Source organism: Nelumbo nucifera, chromosome 1 (genome assembly GCF_055504915.1).
Source record: "Nelumbo nucifera cultivar China Antique chromosome 1, China Antique-T2T, whole genome shotgun sequence".
NCBI lineage: Eukaryota > Viridiplantae > Streptophyta > Magnoliopsida > Proteales > Nelumbonaceae > Nelumbo > Nelumbo nucifera.
This window is the reverse complement of record NC_142649.1, coordinates 103,780,721-103,799,326: the sequence shown is the minus strand read 5'-3', so window position 1 is coordinate 103,799,326 and position 18,606 is coordinate 103,780,721. Positions and strand designations below refer to the sequence as shown.

At 39.6% G+C, this 18,606-nt stretch overlaps 1 protein-coding gene across 9 annotated transcripts in view; it reads left to right on the top strand.

Annotated features, from left to right (window-relative positions):
• Positions 1-18,606, top strand: part of LOC104608599 (rho GTPase-activating protein REN1-like) — a 98,447-nt gene that overhangs the window by 71,562 nt on the left and 8,279 nt on the right. For all 9 annotated transcript variants that reach the window (XM_088890885.1, XM_010274631.3, XM_019199655.2 and 6 more), the window contains exons 16-19: positions 202-516; positions 709-761; positions 6,690-6,750; positions 6,840-6,923. In XM_088890885.1, coding sequence (XP_088747011.1) covers positions 202-516; positions 709-761; positions 6,690-6,750; positions 6,840-6,923 — 513 coding nt within the window. The remainder of the gene's footprint in view (positions 1-201; positions 517-708; positions 762-6,689; positions 6,751-6,839; positions 6,924-18,606) is intronic.

The following is an 18,606-nucleotide window of genomic DNA, read 5'->3' as shown; positions in this document are numbered from 1 at the left end:
AGAACTTGATCTTTCTGTTGATCAAGTTTGGTTGCAATAAAGGAATCCAAAGCTGAATGAACACCTGCTATCCCGCATTTACTGTCAACTGAAATTTGGAGCTTGGTCCATCTTTGGATTTTCTTCTATTTCATTCTATTTGCTGCTTTTCTTTTGCCTCTTCTCATGCCATATTTACAAAATTTCCTATTTTGGATACAGGTTTCTGAAGGTTCTGAGTTACACTCTAAGCCTTCTTTATCCAGTGAATATCTTGAAGTTCAACAGAAGACATCAAATGGACCTCAAGATTCATTGCCAAAGCACGATAATGTACAAAGTAGTGACAATTTGCAAAATTCAAGTAACACTAGTGCAGTGGTGCATGCTGATAGTGAATCATTGGAGGATATCCCTGCCTTAAATGCTATCAATGAGTCAATTGATCATAGTCACTCCTCCATTACAAAAACCCAAAATAAACAGAATGAAACAGTGCTTGGTTCCAAACGTCGAACTCTTTTTGGACGTACCCCTGTGAGTATTTATATTTCCCAGTATTCGTGATGTGAGGTTGTATTTCTGATGTTTCTATACCCATCCCTTAGATTTGATTTGAATATGGCTTTACTACTTTTCTATTATTATTTTTATATTTTTCTAATGTAACTATATAACCTACCATGTGCAATTGGTAATTGACATTCTTATATCTATTTGATTTTCCAGGCTAGAAAGAACGTTTCCATGGAATCCTTTGACTATGTTATTGAAGATGAGGAGTAAGTGATGCATCAATGACTTGCCTAAAGTGTTTGTTTACATGCATAAAGCAAGTGTCCTTGGTTTTCTTGCATCTTGTTTGTATAGCAACTTGTGATTCCATCTCAGAACTTAGTACTTAAAATGTGACTTTTCCTGCTTAGACTGCTAGCTTTGTAGTATGCTTGTGATGCATTGATGGAACAAAACATTAGGGAGAAGCAGATCTACAAGACAGGAGAAAAACAGTCCCAAAAGAATGAGAGGACTGATTAAAGAATTGTGAAATAAAAAAGAGAAAACAGCAAGGAGAAGAAGAAGAAGTCGGATGTGAGAAGGGTTTAGAGAGATGAGTTGTTTGTACAGCTCTCTCCTTTCCCTAATCTACTTCATTAACTTAATCACTAACTTTAAGTAATTTACAAGTTAGCCCTTAGTTGGGTGGCAGCTAATTACATAAACATAAACTAATGTTAACAGGCCCATAAAGTGAAGGCCCATTAACAGAATAAAACATAAACATAAAACTAAACATAACAGAAAACATAAACATAAGCTGTGGGTTATGGGCCATTCGGCCCCTCTTCTCTACACTCCCCCTCAAGCTGAGCATAGATGTCAATCATGCCCAGCTTGCCTGTGTCATGTTGAAGCTTGGCCTTTGAAATTCCCTTGGTAAGAATGTCAGCCAACTGTTATTCAGAAGAATGGTAGACAAACTTCTCCAGAAGTCACTCTTTCCTTGATGAAGTGCCTATCAACTTCAATGTGTTTAGTTCTATCATGTTGCACTGGATTGTGGGCAATGTTAATGGCGGCCTGATTATCACAATACAACATTAGTGGTTTATCATACTTAACACCTAGTTCCTTCATCAAAGATCGGAGACAAAGTAACTCAGAAACTCCATGGGCCATAGCCCTATATTCTGCCTCAGCTGAAGATCTAGCAACCACATATTGTTTCTTGCTTCTCCAAGAAGCAATATTACCTGCCACCATACTACAGTATTCCGAAGTTGACCTCCTATCATCAATGTTACCTGCCCAGTCAGCATCTGTATAGGCTTCTAGCTGTAGATGACCATGTTTGGAAAAAAGAATGCCTTTCCCCGAAGTACTCTTCAAGTAACGTAGAACCCTCTCTGTTGCTGCCATATGTGAATGAATCTCTGGGAGCATGCATGAACTGGCTAATGCAGCTAACAGCATATGCAATGTCAGGGCGAGTCATACACAAATATAGTAGTTTCCCTAGTAACCTTTGAAACACTCCCTTATCCTTCAACAGTTCTCCATTAGTGGCAGAAAGTTTGTGACTCATATCAATAGGAGTAGCCATTAGTCTTGCACCCAATTTTCATATTTCAGTGAGCAAGTCTAGCACATACTTGCATTGAGAAATAAAGATTCCATCCTTAGATCGAGCCACTTCAATACCTAGGAAGTACCTCAACTCTCCTAGGTCTTTGATCGCAAACTCTATATGAAGGAAGGATTTGAGTTCATCAATCCTTGTTACATTAGTGCCAGTCACTACAATATCATCCACATAGACTATAAGGTATACTACCAATGAACCTCTCCTCTTCACAAAGAGGGTATGGTCAGACTGAGTGTGTGTAACCAAAGTGTACAAGAGCAGCCCTAAACCTCTCAAACTAGGCTCTAGGTGATTGTTTGAGCCCATAGAGAGACTTCTTCAGCTTGCACACTTTTCCCTTCATATTTGTACCATACATCCCTGGTGGGAGGGACATATAAACTTCCTCATGTAGTTCTCCATTCAAGAATGCATTTTTCACATCCATTTGATAAAGAGGCTAGTCTGAATGAGCTACCAAGGATAACAGAACCTGTACAGATGTCATCTTTGCAATAGGAGCAAAAGTTTCCAGATAGTCAATCCCATAAGTTTGTGTATAGCCTTTTGCAACCAATCTAGCTTTGTACCTCTCAATATATCCATCAGCATGATATTTGATGGTATACACCCACTTACAACCCATTGGCTCCTTCCCTTCAAGCAAATCAACCACTTCCCATGTGTCATTCTTGTGCAGAGCCTCTATCTTAGTTCTCATAGCATCCCTCCATTCTGGTGTAGTAAGAGCTTCTGATGCAGACCTGGGTATAGGGTTAGAAGCAACAGAAGAAAGGAAGGCATAATATGAAGGAGAAAGAAGGCCATAGGAAAGATGTTTGGAAATGCAATGTGTAGTATACTTCCGTTTACCTTTTCTAATAGCAATAGGGACATCAAGATCTGGGAAGGGAGGCTGCAATGTGGTGGTATCAGTACCTATTGTCTCTTCAACAACTGGAAGTGTAGGAGGCTCATGTGATGTAAAGGAAACAATCTGCTCACTCCTGGTCCTTTGTCGTTGGTACAACCTGGGATTAAAAAGAGGACGAGGAGGTAATGGAGGAGGATTAGGAACATTGGAACTTGACTCATTAGGAATAGAAGGAGACTCAATAAGAATAGGAAGAGGAAATGCAAACAACTGAGACAAATACTCCCCCTGGGAACGATGCTCCTCCTGAGGTGAACCATAGAAAAGAGTGGACTTAGCAAAGGTAACATCCATTGAGATATATCGAGTGTCAATACTAGGATCAAAGCAACAATAACCCTTTTGTGTGGAGGCATAACCAAGGAAGATGCACTTATGGGCCTTGGGTTCAAATTTGTGTTTCTGGGTACTAGAAATGCGTACATAACAAGTGCAGCCAAAGATATGAAGAGGAAGAGAAAAAAGGTCTTTATCTGGGTAAAGAAGGTTAAAAGGAGACTTAAAGCCCAAAACTCTGGATGACATACGGTTGATTAGGTAGGTTGTAGTGAGAACAACATCCCCTAGAACTTTGTAGGAACATGTGAGGCAAACAAGATGCTTCTTGCAACTTCAACTATATGATGGTTCTTTCTTTCAGCTACTCCATTTTGTTCTGGAGTACGAACACAAGAGCTCTGGTGGATGACCCCAAAGCCAGTAAGATAAGAGGTTTTCTTTTCAAAATATTCTTTTGCATTATCGGATCTGAATATTTTGATCCTTGTATCAAATTGGGTAAGAACAAATTCATGAAAATGTCTTACAAGCTTGGGAACTTCATCACGAGATCTCATAAAAAATAACCAAGTATACTGGGAGAAATCATCAATGAACAAAATAAAGTATCAATAGCCACCCATAGAAGGTAAGTGGTATGGCCCCCACACATCAAAGTGTACAATATGAAAAGGAAAGGTGGGCCTTTTATTACTCAAAGGATAATTGCTTCTACAATGTTTTGATAATTCACAAGACTCACAAAAAAGACTAGACAAGTTAATCCCCTTCAACAATTATGGGAATAAATGACTCAAAGCAGAAAAGGATAAATGACCCAAACGAAAATGACATAACATGACACGACTAGAAGACTCTGAAGAAGTAGACCCAAAAGCAACTCTCTCAGGCTGCCCTTGGCTTTGTCCAGGAGTATTCAACAGATATATTCCATTCGCCTCATGGCCACTCCCAATCACTTTCTGAGACTTCAGGTCCTGAAAAACACAATAAGAAGGGAAGAAGGTTACAATGTAGTTTAAGGATTTAGTTAGGCTACCCATGGACATCAAATTATTATGCAGTCTAGGGACATGAAGGATAGAAGAAAGAGAAAGGGAATATGTAGCCTTAATGACTCCCTTGCCAGAGATAGAAGCAAGAGAGCCATCGGCTAGGGTAATCTTATCACGGCCAGAAAGCAAATCATAAGAGCTAAATAGAGTGGAAATGTTGGTCATATGATCAGAAGCACCAAAGTCAATAATCCAAGGGATCCTACGATTACCTGAGATGGTTGTATGATTGGCGGTAGCACGTATACCTAAATGAGCAAATGCAGATGTAGTTGGATTGGATGAAGAGTTGGAGGAAGTGGCTACACTCTCAAGGTGGCTAATCATCCTCCCATATTTCTCATATTCTGCCTTCATCACAGCCTCACTAGCAGCCCTCTCATCTGTAGAACACCTGTCATTGTCTGAAATTGTGGCTGTATTGGCACTTCCAGTCTTCCCATTGTCAACCTTCTTTTGAAAATGAGGTGGAATAAGATCTGGATGCAGCTCCAGCATTTATCTTTTGTATGTCAGGGTTACTTACAGTACTCACATATAACCTCCTTCTTCCCTGTACCACTTGTAGTCACCTTAGGTTTCAGCCCCATATTAGCAAAGTGGTCACCCGGAATAGTCCCTTGAACCTGGACCATCCTCTTTCTCTCTTTACTGCTCACCATGGCATAAGCTTGAGACAAGGATACATTATCCTTAGCTAGGATATTTTGTCTAGTAATATCGAACTCTAGATTCAACCCCGTCAGGAATTCAAAAACCCTATTCCTCTCAACTAATTTTTTGTATGTCTCAGCATCATTTGTACTTCCCAGACAACTGTTTCCATGAGATCTATTTCTTGCCACAAGGATTTCAGTATTGAGAAGTATACTGCTAAAGGTCTCTCCCCCTGCCTTAGATTATTCACATCACTTCTTAGCTTATATGCCCTGGCCACATTAAGTTTTTGTGAATAGGTTTCAGCAACACTATCCCAAATTTCCATAGATGAATTCATCCACAAATAGTGCTGACTAATTTGTTGTTGCATCGAATTCACTAACCACCCAATAACAGTGTAATTCTCTTGCAACCATTTCTCATACAATGGTTCATCTTCCTGAGGTGCTTTCTTGCTCCTAGAAATGTATCCCCACTTGCCTCTACTACAAACATTTATCTTTACTGATTGTGACCATGCTCGATAGTTAGTCCCATCAAGCTTGACTGTGGTCACAGTCAATAAAGAATCTCCAGGTGCTACTGGAACCTGTCTGGACTCTGAGCCCAACTTGTTCTCCATTCCAAAGACATCCATTTTCCTCAAAAACAACTTCGAACAACTTCAAATGGGAAATAATGAAGACAGAAAAAATAGACACCAAGTATCAACCTTTACGAAACCCTAGCCGCCAGCTGTGTCTCACCCGGAACCCATGAGAAATAGGAAAACTGCAGCCGCTCCCTGTAGGCTTCACTGAACTGTACTAGGTATGGATTGATCTTCAAGAAAATGAAATGGGACCCCTTTAGTCACTGAGCGCCAAGGTGAAGAAGCTCCCTATGGGACCTGCAATCAGAACTCTCCAGTTGATTAGGGTTTTGGGCAAAAAACTCCAAAGACTATCAGAATAATGAACTAGACATCTTCCTTTTCTCCAAAAAACCACGACCAACTGGGCTGAATACTTTCTTCAATCACTCATTCGATTCAGCTCTCCATACACACTGTGTATGGGAAAAAAAAGAAAAAGGAGAAAGGAAGAAAAAAGGGACCTGCTCTGATACCAAGAAGAAAAACAGTCCCAAAAGAATGAGAGGACTGATTAAAGAATTGTGAAATAAAAAAGAGAAAACAGCAAGGAGAAGAAGAAGAAGAAGAAGAAGAAGTCAGATGCGAGAAGGGTTTAGAGAGATGAGTTGTTCGTACAGCCCTTAGTTGTGCGGCAGCTAATTACATAAACATAAACTAATGTTAACAGGCCCATAAAGAGAAGGCCCATTAACAGAATAAGACAAACATAAAACTAAACATAACATAAAACATAAACATAAGCTGTGGGTTATGGGCCATTTGGCCCATCTTCTCTACAAAGACAAATGATTGAATTCATAACTGTCAACCTAGGAACCATATGTCAGATGAGTTCTGTCACTAATATTGTTAATGCTGTGTGTGTTTCTTTGAATTCATAACTGTCATCTTTGTATTAGATTTGTTTGTGGCATCATTAGAATCTATTTGGGACTATCACTTTATAAGATTAGTCTTTCTTAAATTTGATTCTACCACATAACCCTATTTATTCTGTTCATCTGATTGTTGAAAATCATCTAGGATTGTAATTCAGAGGCTTGAGGACACTAAAACTGAACTGCAAAATAAAATTGCCAAAGAGGTTGGTCCTTCTACAGTTCATAGTTCTTTCAAAGTTGTAGGATGTTACTTGTGGAATATTGTTCTAATATCCATCTATTTCCATTCTAGGCAAAAGAGAATGCTATTCTTCAAGAAAGTCTGGAAAGACGAAAGAAGGCTTTGCATGAACGCCGTTTAGCTTTGGAGCAAGATGTATATATTAGATAGTAGATCCTTTTTTCCTTTTGGTTTTGTTTAGAAACAGCAATTTCCAGCTAAATAATATTCCTGAACAGATATGCCTCTTTGATAGCTGATATGCATATTTTTCTTTCTTGTGCATCAAATCAATGGTTTCGTATATACTCTTTCTGCTCTTTGAAATTGGTAGCGAAGCTGGTAATTTTCCAATAATAGAAAACTCTTAATAATTTCCTCTTTAAATGTTCCACCTACATTCTTTTCTCAAGTCTATTTCTTGTCAATTGTTTCATGTTATATTGATATTGAGATACAAACATTTATGTTTGGGACATCATAAAAGATTGCTTAATAGAGGTCTGGTGGTGAATTTTACAATAGGGGAGCTATCTAATTGGGAGTCAATACCACTTTCATATCTTTGATCCCAAAAAAAGAAAAACAAAAAAGTTGCTCTTCACCCTGTTATAGTCAATAGGGGCAGTTTTATCAGTGTTTTCCTTTGTTTCTAGTCTATTTGTTATAGATGTCTTACTGAGGGTAGTATTGTAATTTCGGTCAATATATTAGAAGCTGAGCATTCCTTGGGTCGACAGATAGAGAGAAAATGTTCAATTCTTCTCTTTTGAAAACCCTTTTTCATCTCATTTTCTCTTCTTTTCTCTTACTTTCTCTCAACTGAACTTTTCTACTGTTGTTTTCTCACCTTTTTCTTCTCTTTTTTTAACTGTTCTTTCTATAGTATGGTATTAGAGCTGTAGGGGTTGACCTCGTTGCTTTTCATGCCTATTGTGTGCCCTAGGATGACAGAACTCCATTTGTTCCTTTTAGAAAGGAAAAGACCTTGAAAGGACTGATCACCCTTTAGTAAAGGAGGCTTTAAAGCCTCAAGTGGTGACAGTTATTGTATTCTTGGTGGTTTCCTGAGCTCCCTCCTTGCCACAACACTAAGAGGGAGAGTTGGAATGTGTGACTGTTTGGTGCATGAGGTGTGCTGTGGTGTGGCAGTAACTCAACTATGAGTGTGTTAAGTGCTTAGTGCTCCAAGTGGTGCAGCACCACTTGTTAGAAGAAAAGAGGGAGAAAGAGAGAGAGGACAAGTTGAAGGAAAAAGAGAGTTCAAAATTTTCTATTCTTCAAAACATAACATAATACAACCCTAACATATAATGTAAATTTATAAGAAACCTAGAAACTGAAAATTACAATTAAATCCCTACCAAATATGAAAATTACAAAAACCCCTACTAAGAAGAAATTTTACAATTAAACCCAAATTTTTCATTAATCAAAAGTAAACTCTAAACTAATGTCGTCTATGCCTGAAGTAAGTATGAATTCTATGTGGCGCTTTGGTCTCAAAGTGATCTCCACCAATTCTCCTCGACAGAAAAGAACTTTCCTCAGGAGAGATAAGGGAATAATACTGCTCCAATGGATCTAGGTCTAGGTGACGAAGTTCCTCTTCTAAAATCCAAGTAGCATCGGTATCAGGATGACCTTTCCATTTCACAAGACAATGCTGATAACCACCTAGTCTAGAAGTGGTAATCTCATCTTGGAGAATACTCTTGATCTGCTCGATATGTGAAGACCATACTCGGGGCAGAACAGGTACAGGTACCGAAGGTGAAGTAGTGGTTGTGGGCACACTTGCAGGTAGAGTAGGAGGCTCGATGGTGCCTCAATTCGGAAACAAATCCTCCACATTGAAAGTTGAGCTAAATCCCATGTCCAAAGGCAAGTCAAGTTCATTTGCATTAGGTCCTATCTTTCAGATGATGTGAAATGGGCCATTGGCTCAGGCATATAACTTTAGGAGTAGTTTGGGTAACGCTCAAGATGTACACAAACCATGACATAATATCCTTCATTGAATTCTTGATTTCTACGATGTGCAGCAAATCTATAGTTCTCATTACTTAAAGCAATTTTTCGTCTTATACTGGCATGCAAATCATGGAGATGTTGGGCAAAAGAATCCACAAAAGAAAAAGTACGAGCATCAAGAGGTAAAGGAACAAGGTCAGTAGGTGTACAAAGGAGTAAAGCCATGGACAATCTCAAAAGGTGTTTTTCTAGTTGATCAATTGACTGAATTGTTATAAGAAAATTCTGCAATGGGAAATGATAATTGTGTCGATTGCCACTTTGCACATCATGGAAAATGAGACCAAAATTTGGGCCAGAAGGATACTCGTCTTTCAACTTTTCAAAACCTATCACATTGATGCTCATGGTTTGGAGGACAATGAGTACACGATTGAGGGCATCTGCAAGTTTACTCTCAACACTCGCACAATGTTTTAGGACAATTTTGTATTCTTGAATAAATTCAATCTATTTAATCGGAGTGCTTGCAGCCAAGGTTCAAAGTGTCAGAAATGCGACGTGTATTGGAAAGACAATTTTAAGAGATGTTCTTCTTTAGAAATGCAAGGTGTCTTTCCAAGGTGTATTGGAAAGACATTTCTTCAAATTCATATATAGATTTTCAGCTTGATATGTTCCAAGAACTTCAATAAGGTGATGGAGATGTTCTTCTTTAGAATGATCGTAGATTAAAATGTCATCAAAATAGACCACCAAGAATTTTCCAAAAAAGGGCCAGAAAATTTGAGTCATAAATCAAATAAAAGTACTAGGCGCACTAGTCAAGCCAAAGGGCATGACTAGTCACTCATAAAGCCCATCCTTTGTTTTAAAAGCAGTCTTCTATTCATCACCAATTTTAATACAAATTTGGTGATACTCACTTCAAAGATCAATCTTATAAAATCATTGTGCGCCAACCATGAGATCCAACATATCATCAAGTCTAGGTATTGGGAATCTATATTTAATTATGACCTTATTGGTTGCACGACTGTCAGTATACATTCTCCAAGTTCCATATTTCTTAGGGGTTAATAGGGCTGGCACAACACATGGACTTAAACTCTCATGAATGAAAGCTCTTTCTAAAAGTTCATCCACTTGTCGTTACAATTCAATATGCTCCTTTAGATTCATCCTATAATGTGGGAGGTTAGGCAACTCTTTTGGGGCTACATCCTGGAATTCTTTCAATAGGGTTGTGATCTCAAGTGAATTTATAGCTAACTTTATAGTAGCAAACCTAGCATCTTCTTTGTATCTATCCTTCTCAGATGGTTTAGTTGGTTTCACAAGGATAGATTTCCCATCGAGTTTGATGATGTATGTATTTGGTCATCCATAATGGGTAATATTCATATCAAATAACCATGGATGCCCCAATAAGACATGAGCAACATCCATAGGTAGAACATCACACCATATCTTGTCTGAATAATCACCAGTTTGGATGGAAACCAAACACCTCTAGGTTATGGGTAAAGAAGTTTTATCTACCCAAGCTACTCTATATGGTTGTGGGTGTGGTTCAGGTTTGAGTTTCATTCTTGATATTCTAAGGACTGAAAGCTTGATTAAACATGGTCGAACCAGTCACGGTTGCTGACCGAAATTAAAAAAATAAAAAATAAAATCCAACCCAACCCGAGAATCGATTTTTCGGTGTTTTGAAATCTGATTTTTTGGATCAATCTTGCACCAAACTTGGACCAGATTTGAAACCCTAATTTATAACTAAAAATACCTGATACAAAGTCCACAATATGCAGCTCCCAAAGTGGTGGTTCACACCCATATCAAACCCAAATCGACCTCCAACTGAAGATGGCGTAGTTGTATGTGTGAAATCGATTGAGCAACACCTTTCCAGACAAATTGAGCTCCAACTAGCTTGGGCTTGATGCAGCTATGTGAACCTGATATTCTCTGATGTTTTTCTTCAAAAACATAGCGGAGGACTGATGGGAATCAGCCCTCACTATGGTCGGTTTGAAGGGCTTTTGGGTGCAAGGGAGAAGAGAAAGAGAGCAAGAGAGGGAAGTGAGAATGCATGGTTTGCCCTCCCTCTCTAATCCCTTATATAGATCTCTATCCTAATTGGATTAGATCTTAACCCAAATCAGATTTGTGTTAGGACTTAATCCGCTCATAAGAATGGAGCTTCATAGCCATTTCCGTACCCAAATTCGACCCATATCACATGACAAGTTGTCATGTGACCTCTTTAACCAGTCATACTAGTAATGAGCCTAAGGCCCATTTTCTTTAATAGTTCACATGCATAGGCATTGCATGACCTCTTAAGCCTGATTATTGTATGACGTGGGACCTACAAAGGTCTCACACAAGTCCATATGGGTTTGGTTTATGTTTAGAAAGAGACAGGCCAAATTCACTGCACGAGGACAGTGACCCCTGAGCCAAACAAGTTGGGCTCAATTTGGGCCCAACACATAAGTATAAGTGATTCTCGGGTTCAGCTACCCTATGAAATCCAAGGATGATGAACTGATATGAGATAAAGCCCATTAAGTTATCAGTCCTCTAATGGTCTCTTGCCCTAAAGGAAGGACCTCTCATCCCTTAATAATCAAAACACTGCTCAAAAGGAAGGACCTCTTCCCTGACTGCAAAATGCAGTCATACCCCCTACTTAGATAGATCCTGGGATTAAAACCGTTTGTAAACCTTTTTTAGAAAATATCATAATATATGTGTTGAGTAGGAGAAGGAGAAGAAGAAAGGAAAGAAGGAAGCATTTGTATTTATACAATACTGGCCGTACAACACAAGAGGTCTACAAAATTACAAAAATACCCCTGCAGGCACTAAACCTGTGTACAGTACATATAATACACTTGTCAACACTCCCCCTCAAGTTGGGGCATAGATATCAATCATACCCAACTTGTCACAGAGACCTTGGTGTCTGGAATGGTTTAGCCCTTTTGTAAAGATGTCTACTAGTTGGTCTTCAGAGCTGATGTATGGAGTGCATACTTCGCCTGTGATGATTTTCTCTCTGATAAAGTGCTTGTCAACTTCAATGTGCTTTGTTTTATCATGTAGTACCTTCGGCTACTCCGTGTGCCATTGCACGGTACTCAGCTTCAGCACTGGATCTAGCTACCACGGTTTGCTTCTTACTCCTCCAAGTAACAAGGTTCCCTCCTACAAAGGTGCAGTAACCACTAGTAGACCTTCTGTCACTTTGAGATCCAGCCCAATCCGCATTTGTGTAAATTTCAACTCTCAAATGTCCATGTTTCTGGAATAATAAACCAGCACCTGGGAACTTCTTAAGATACCGCAGTATTCTCTCCGCTGCTTCAAGATGAGTGGACCTAGGAGCATGCATGAACTGGCTGAGGACACCAACAGCATATGCTATGTCTGGACGAGTCATAGAGAGGTACAACAATCTCCCTACAAGCCTCTGAAATTGCTTCACATCCTTAAGAGGTTCACCTTGGTTGTCACTTAACTTATGGTTGGGGTCAATGGGAGAGTCAATTGGTTTAACCCCAATCTTTCCAGTGTCCTTAAGCAAATTTAGGACATATTTCCTTTGGAAAATGAAGATACCCTTTTTTGATCAGGCAACCTCAATTCCAATGAAGTATTTGGCGGGTCCTAGATCTTTCACTTTGAACTGAGTGGCAAGGAAGCCCTTCAAAATTTGAATTTCATCCTTCCAGTCACCAGTAACAATTATGTCATCCACATATACTATTAGGGCAGCCATTTTACCTTATACTCTTTTTACAAATAGTGTGTGATCTGACTGACATTGCTTGTATCCCCTTTGCTGAACTACAGTATGAAATCTACTGAACCAAGCTCTTGGTGATTGCTTCAGCCCATATAAAGACTTCTTTAACTTGCACACTTTTTGTTCACTTCCTTGAGCCAAAAAACCGGGGGGTTGAACCATATAAACTTCCTCTTCAAGGTCACCATTCAAGAAGGCATTCTTGATGTCGAGCTAATGTAGATCCCAATTCAAATTGGAAGCAAGAGAGAAAAGTACTCTAATAGAGTTCATTTTGGAAACAAGGGCAAAGGTTTCTGCATAATCAACTCCATATACTTGAGTAAAACCCTTTGCCACTAAACAAGCTTTATACCTCTCCATGGTTCCACCAGCCCCATGCTTAACAGTGAACACCCATTTACATCCAACTGGATCCTTTCCCTTAGGGAGATCAACAAATTCCCACGTGCCATTCTTATGAAGGGCATCAATTTTTTTCCTTCATGGCCTTTGTCCATTCTGTATTGAGAGAGCTTCTGCCACATTCTTGGGAATAGAGATACTGTCAATGGAGGTAAGAAAAGCACGAAATGAAGGTGAGATGTTCTCATAGGAAACAAAGTTGAAAATGGGGTGTTTAGTGGTGCATGACCTAACACCTTTCCTGTGGGCAATAGGAAGGTCAAGATCATTAGCAACAGGGAGGTTGGGAGTCAAGTTACCTGAGTGAGTATGATCTTCCCCCAAGGAATTTGATGGCACTTGAGGTACGGCTTCTAGATTCTCCATAGCTCTTGAACTTGGTTGGCCTTTATGACGACGAGAAAAAACACGGAAAGGTGGAGGATCAGAATGAGAAGGGGGAGAAGGAGAAGGAGTAGGAAGAGGAGGAAGTTGAACCAGTTTCTCCTCATGCCTACACTCCCCCTGAGGAGAAACAGGAAAGAAGGGTTCATCTTCAAAGAAAGCAACATCCATGGAGACATAGAATTTTCGAGAAAAATGATCAAAGCAACGATACCCTTTCTGAGAGAATGAGTAGCCAAGAAATATGCACGGGATAGCACGAGAGTCCAATTTTCCCCGGGTGGGAGATAGGTTTTGGATAAAGCACTGACAACCAAAAACATGAGGAGGAATAGAAAGAAGAGGGGCCTTAGGAAAGAGAAGCTGATGTGGGGCTTTGTACTCCAACCAACGAGAGGGCATTCGGTTAATGAGGTATGTAGAACAAAGGACGGCCTCAAGCCAAAATCGTTTGGGAACATTCATGTGGAGTAGTAAACCCCGTGCCACTCCGGTGCTGTTCATCAAGTTCCTCCTACTCTCTTCAGACTGGACAAGAGCATAGAACTCCGGAATTGAAGGAAGATCCTTAGAACTTAGAATCTGTACTCTGATGGATTCATAGATAGGATTGAGACCATGTAAAAAAGCAAACACTCTTTGTTGTGAGACAAGTTTCTTATACAATTTTGCATCTTCATCACACTTCCAATCAATATTCTGGTAATGGTCCAACTCCTTCCAAACAATGGTCAAGTTAGAGTAATAAACTGATAAACTCCTCTCCCCCTGTTTACAAGTAGATGAAGCTGCTTGTAGTTGATAAATCTTGGCATAGTGTCAAAGTTCAGAATATGTGGATTTTGCCTGTTCCCAGATCCCATTTGCAGTTTCAGCCACATGAAATTCTTCCTTATTTGCGGTTGCATGGAGATCAAAATCCATGGCATAACCATATTGTTCTCCTGATCCCATCTATCATGTTCTGCATTTCCAGAAGGTGGTTCTTTGATTCTTCCATTTATGTAGCCTATTTTTCCCCTTGCAATTATGTATAGCTTGATCCCCCTTGACCACTCTAGGTAGTTTAACCCATCAAGAGGAACAACAGCCATAGGGAAGGATAGGTCACTGCTCCCACTCATTCCATTCAGCATTGTAGAGATTCTGGATGTAGCTGAATCTTCACTATTCATGCTTCTAGGTTCAAAACACCGCCTTACAGAGCTGCTACAGTCCACAACTAGGAACTTGTTGATTTTCGGTTTCACAGAGAACCAAGCACAAACACTGCAGCTGCAGTACTAGGTTGTATGACCTACACTGTGTAGGAGTCCATAGAACAATATACGAACTGCACTTGCAGTGTAACCAGGTCTGAATGACCTACAGTTTTACAACTTTATTGCAGCTTCTCAGCTAAAAAACATTTCAGTAGGAACAGCAATACGAGTGGTGGTTCACCACACCTAATCGGCTGATATCCACTTTCCAAGGCAGCCGAACAGTCACTTAGGGTTTAGGGTTCATCAACAATCCCTTAGAGAGCTGAATAGAGCAACACACAATCGGAGGAAGGGGGGCAGTCCCTACTCAGATTTTGGGACATTAACAGTCCATCGAAAGAGTGCAAGAAGAGAACCATAAACAGAAAAAATTCAGTTCAGTACCTAGGTCACCCGAACTGTGAGTAGGTAGTACATTCATGGACTCAAACTTCTCTTCAGGTCAGAACCCTCCTTCGTACATCTTGGATGGTTTTCTACAGTCTTCTTAGCCGAGCAACTCCAGTTACCAACACCTTGGGCTGAAGGATGAAAGATGAAGAAGAAAAAAACTTGTAGCAGAACCCTTTTCTGCGCTAGAGAGTTGAACAGTCAGCTTTCTTGTAGCAGAACCCTACTCGGCAGTGGAGACTAACCGCAGCACTAGAGAATGCTTCCTCTTCCTTGTCTTCGAGCATCAGGACTATAGCTTCTACGCAGCAGTGGAGAGAGACCTCAGCCGGTTGTTTTCCAAACCTGGACGGTCCTGCTCTGATACCATGTTGAGCAGGAGAAGAAGGAGAAGAAGAAGGGAAAGAAGGAAGAAGAAGAAGAAGAAGAAGAAGAAGAAAGAAGAGGCTACTGAGTTAAGGCCTCAAAAGAACAGCTTCAGTCGAGTGAAGCATTTGTATTTATACTATACTTGCCGTACAACACAAGAGGTCTACAAAATTACAAAAATACCCCTGCGGGCACTAAACCTGCGTATAGTACATATAATACACCTGTCAACAATATGTATAAATACATTTTGCAAATACAATTTCAAATACTATTGAAATCTACTACCGACAGTTTTAGGTTTTCATCGGAGAAAGAGTGTAAACCCTGATATTCACTTTGTCTGGCAAAGGAGTTGATCCTATCAATTTGATCACCCACTCAAGTAATGTCCTAAACTACGAACATGGCCAAGTATTTGTCCCTTGATGGATCTCATTGGTTGGCATATCAAAAGTAGCTCAGTCCAAGACTTAGTGTAGTATCATAATCAAGTCTAGGTTTAAGTGCAATTTTCTAGTTTTGCCCATCTATCTCCAAGGCCCAGTACATAACTGAAAATTAGTCCAGGTTTAGTACTTCTTCCAAACACCAACTGATTGTGCTTGGGGTCTAACCCTAGCAGCTGAGACAAGTTGGTCCACTAATTCAGCAGCACACCAATGTCAGCCTTGTTAGGACAAACTCCCCAAGTCTATCCAATGGCTGATAACATTCTAAACTAACACAAGTCTCATAATTGCCCAGTTTAAGGAGTAATTCACAAAAACACACCAATCTGAACATAAAACAATAATGTACTCTTATTATTTAAACATAAATGTTAGTATAGATCAATCTGATTGGAGCTAAGAGCATACATTGTCTACCAAATATGGCAGATTTGGATACGACATTCATGGAGCTGCCTCCATCGATGACGACTTTGCACATAGCATACCCACATTTAATAGGCTTAAAAAATGCTAGTACACCTCCAGTCATTTGTCTCAATAGGAGTGGACAAGATGCACCTCATAACATTAAGGTGGTGATCACCGACACAACCTTGGTCCTCTTCAAATTCAGTCTCAAAGGGCTAAAGACTCAACAACTTTATCAACATCTTCACCTCAAAAGACTCTTCTACATCTATGCCTATGGTTAAAGTTCGATTCGGACAACATGAAGTTACATGTCCTTTACACAACTAAAATACTGAATGTCAGACCCTTTATATAATGAACTAGAAGTAGTGTTAGTGTTGGCTCTTTGAATAGGATTTAGTACTAGTAGACAGTGTTGGTTTTGGGTGCTTGGGTCTCCCCAGTTTGGGAAGACAAACACTGAAAGGCAGAAAGCTTTTGGAAATTTTCAAGCTCTAAGGCCTTATGGTAAGCCTCTTCTATGGTCTTAAGAGAATGTAGATTCAGTTCTCTTTTCAATTCAAGTCTTAATTCATTAATGAACTTGGTGAGGGTCACCTATTGTTCTTCCCTTATATCACATTTCATAGACAAGTCCTCAAATCGGTTAAGATAATCAGGCACACTTAACGACCCTTGTTTTGGTGAGGGTCACCTATTGTTCTTCCCTTATATCACATTTCATAGACAAGTCCTCAAATCGGTTAAGATAATCAGGCACACTTAACGACCCTTGTTTCAAGTTCATCCATTGCTCCAATAATTGCCTTTTATGATATGTGGGAATATATTTTTCTTTCATTTCAGTTTTCATTTCAGCCCAAAAAGTGATGGGTGCCTCACCTAGACGCTGAATGTCCCATTGGACTTCTTGCCATTAACGCTTGGGAGACCCTACTAACTTTATCTTGGTAAAGCGAATGCATTGGGTATCAAACATGTTATACCAGTCAAAGTAGTCTTCCATATTTGCTAACCAATCTAGGAAAGCACTTGGATCTAATCTACCACCATAGCTAGAGGCATCCACTTTGACCTTTGTGATTTCACCATCCTCACGGAAATCTCTTTGGTCATCTTGAATCTGGCCTTGATGATGTGGAGGGAATCTATCCTGATGTCTATTGTGATATTGCCTATGTCTAGGGTGATCCTCAAAGTCACTCTCCAGAAATCCGTCCTAATCATCTAATTCTTGTGGGTTGTTGGTACGGTACCCACGGCCTAACATCCTATGTGATTGCATGTATGTCCCAAGTTTGGAACTTGACTCTCCCTACCCATATTCATTTGTGGTTGATGGATCCTAGTAGTTGGGGTTGGGAGAACACCCAGTTGTTGAGCACTAGAACCTATGGGTTGACCATTTCGATAATTATGCCCAATGGTAAACTCTTGGGGGTCATTCCTTGAGTCTTCAACAAGGTGATTTCCCATGGATACAAATATCTGTTTCATTAATTCAGCCATAGACTCTTTAAGGGCATTTATATCTGAACTAAGGGTTTGTATCTCTTCTTCAAAAATTGCTTTTGTTTCTTCTTGGACTTTGGTCAAGGCTTCTCTAGTAGAAAGTACCATGATGATAGGGTATTAAGGTAAGGATAATAGGATGAAAGTAAAAGGGTGCAATACCAATACAGACAAAATATCACAAATAAGTAATTAAAATTCTAAACTAATGCAAGGCACTCTTGGAAAATCTAAAATTAAAAAAAAAAATTATGCTAGGCTCACACAAGAATATAGGTGTAAGATATATATGGTAAATAACTATAGAAATAAGAGGCCTGCCTTTTTTTGAATGAAAGAAAGATGAGGCACACAATAATATGCAAGTTACTGATGGTAAGATGGTTATGTATGTATTTTCGGCTTTTACAAAATTTCTAAGGACTTGATAGTAATGACCAGCTTACTCAATAGATAGAGGAATTAATCCAAAACCCAAATGGAAGAGAATTGAATAATCAACTGTGATGTGTTTTTAAAACTCCAGCCAGAATTGAATAATCAATCCTTCGGTCTAGTGACCTCTAGCTTTTCTGAACTCAGCTACAACAAGCTCATTCCAAAGTCTCGTATGGTTACATGTGCTATGAAGTAAAGATGATGGAATTACCAAGAGAAGAGGCTGCTGTTATAGAGTGATAACACCATGGGAGACGGATGAAAGTGGTCAATTCAATCACTACAGAAAGGGAGAGAGAATAGTTGTGGACAGTGGCATTTGTTGCTTTGTTGCAGCGGCAGGGAAAACGAAAAAGAGAGAAGGAAGGGGGAAAAAGAGAGGAAAAAGGAAGCGGAGAATGAAGAAAGGATATAAGGGC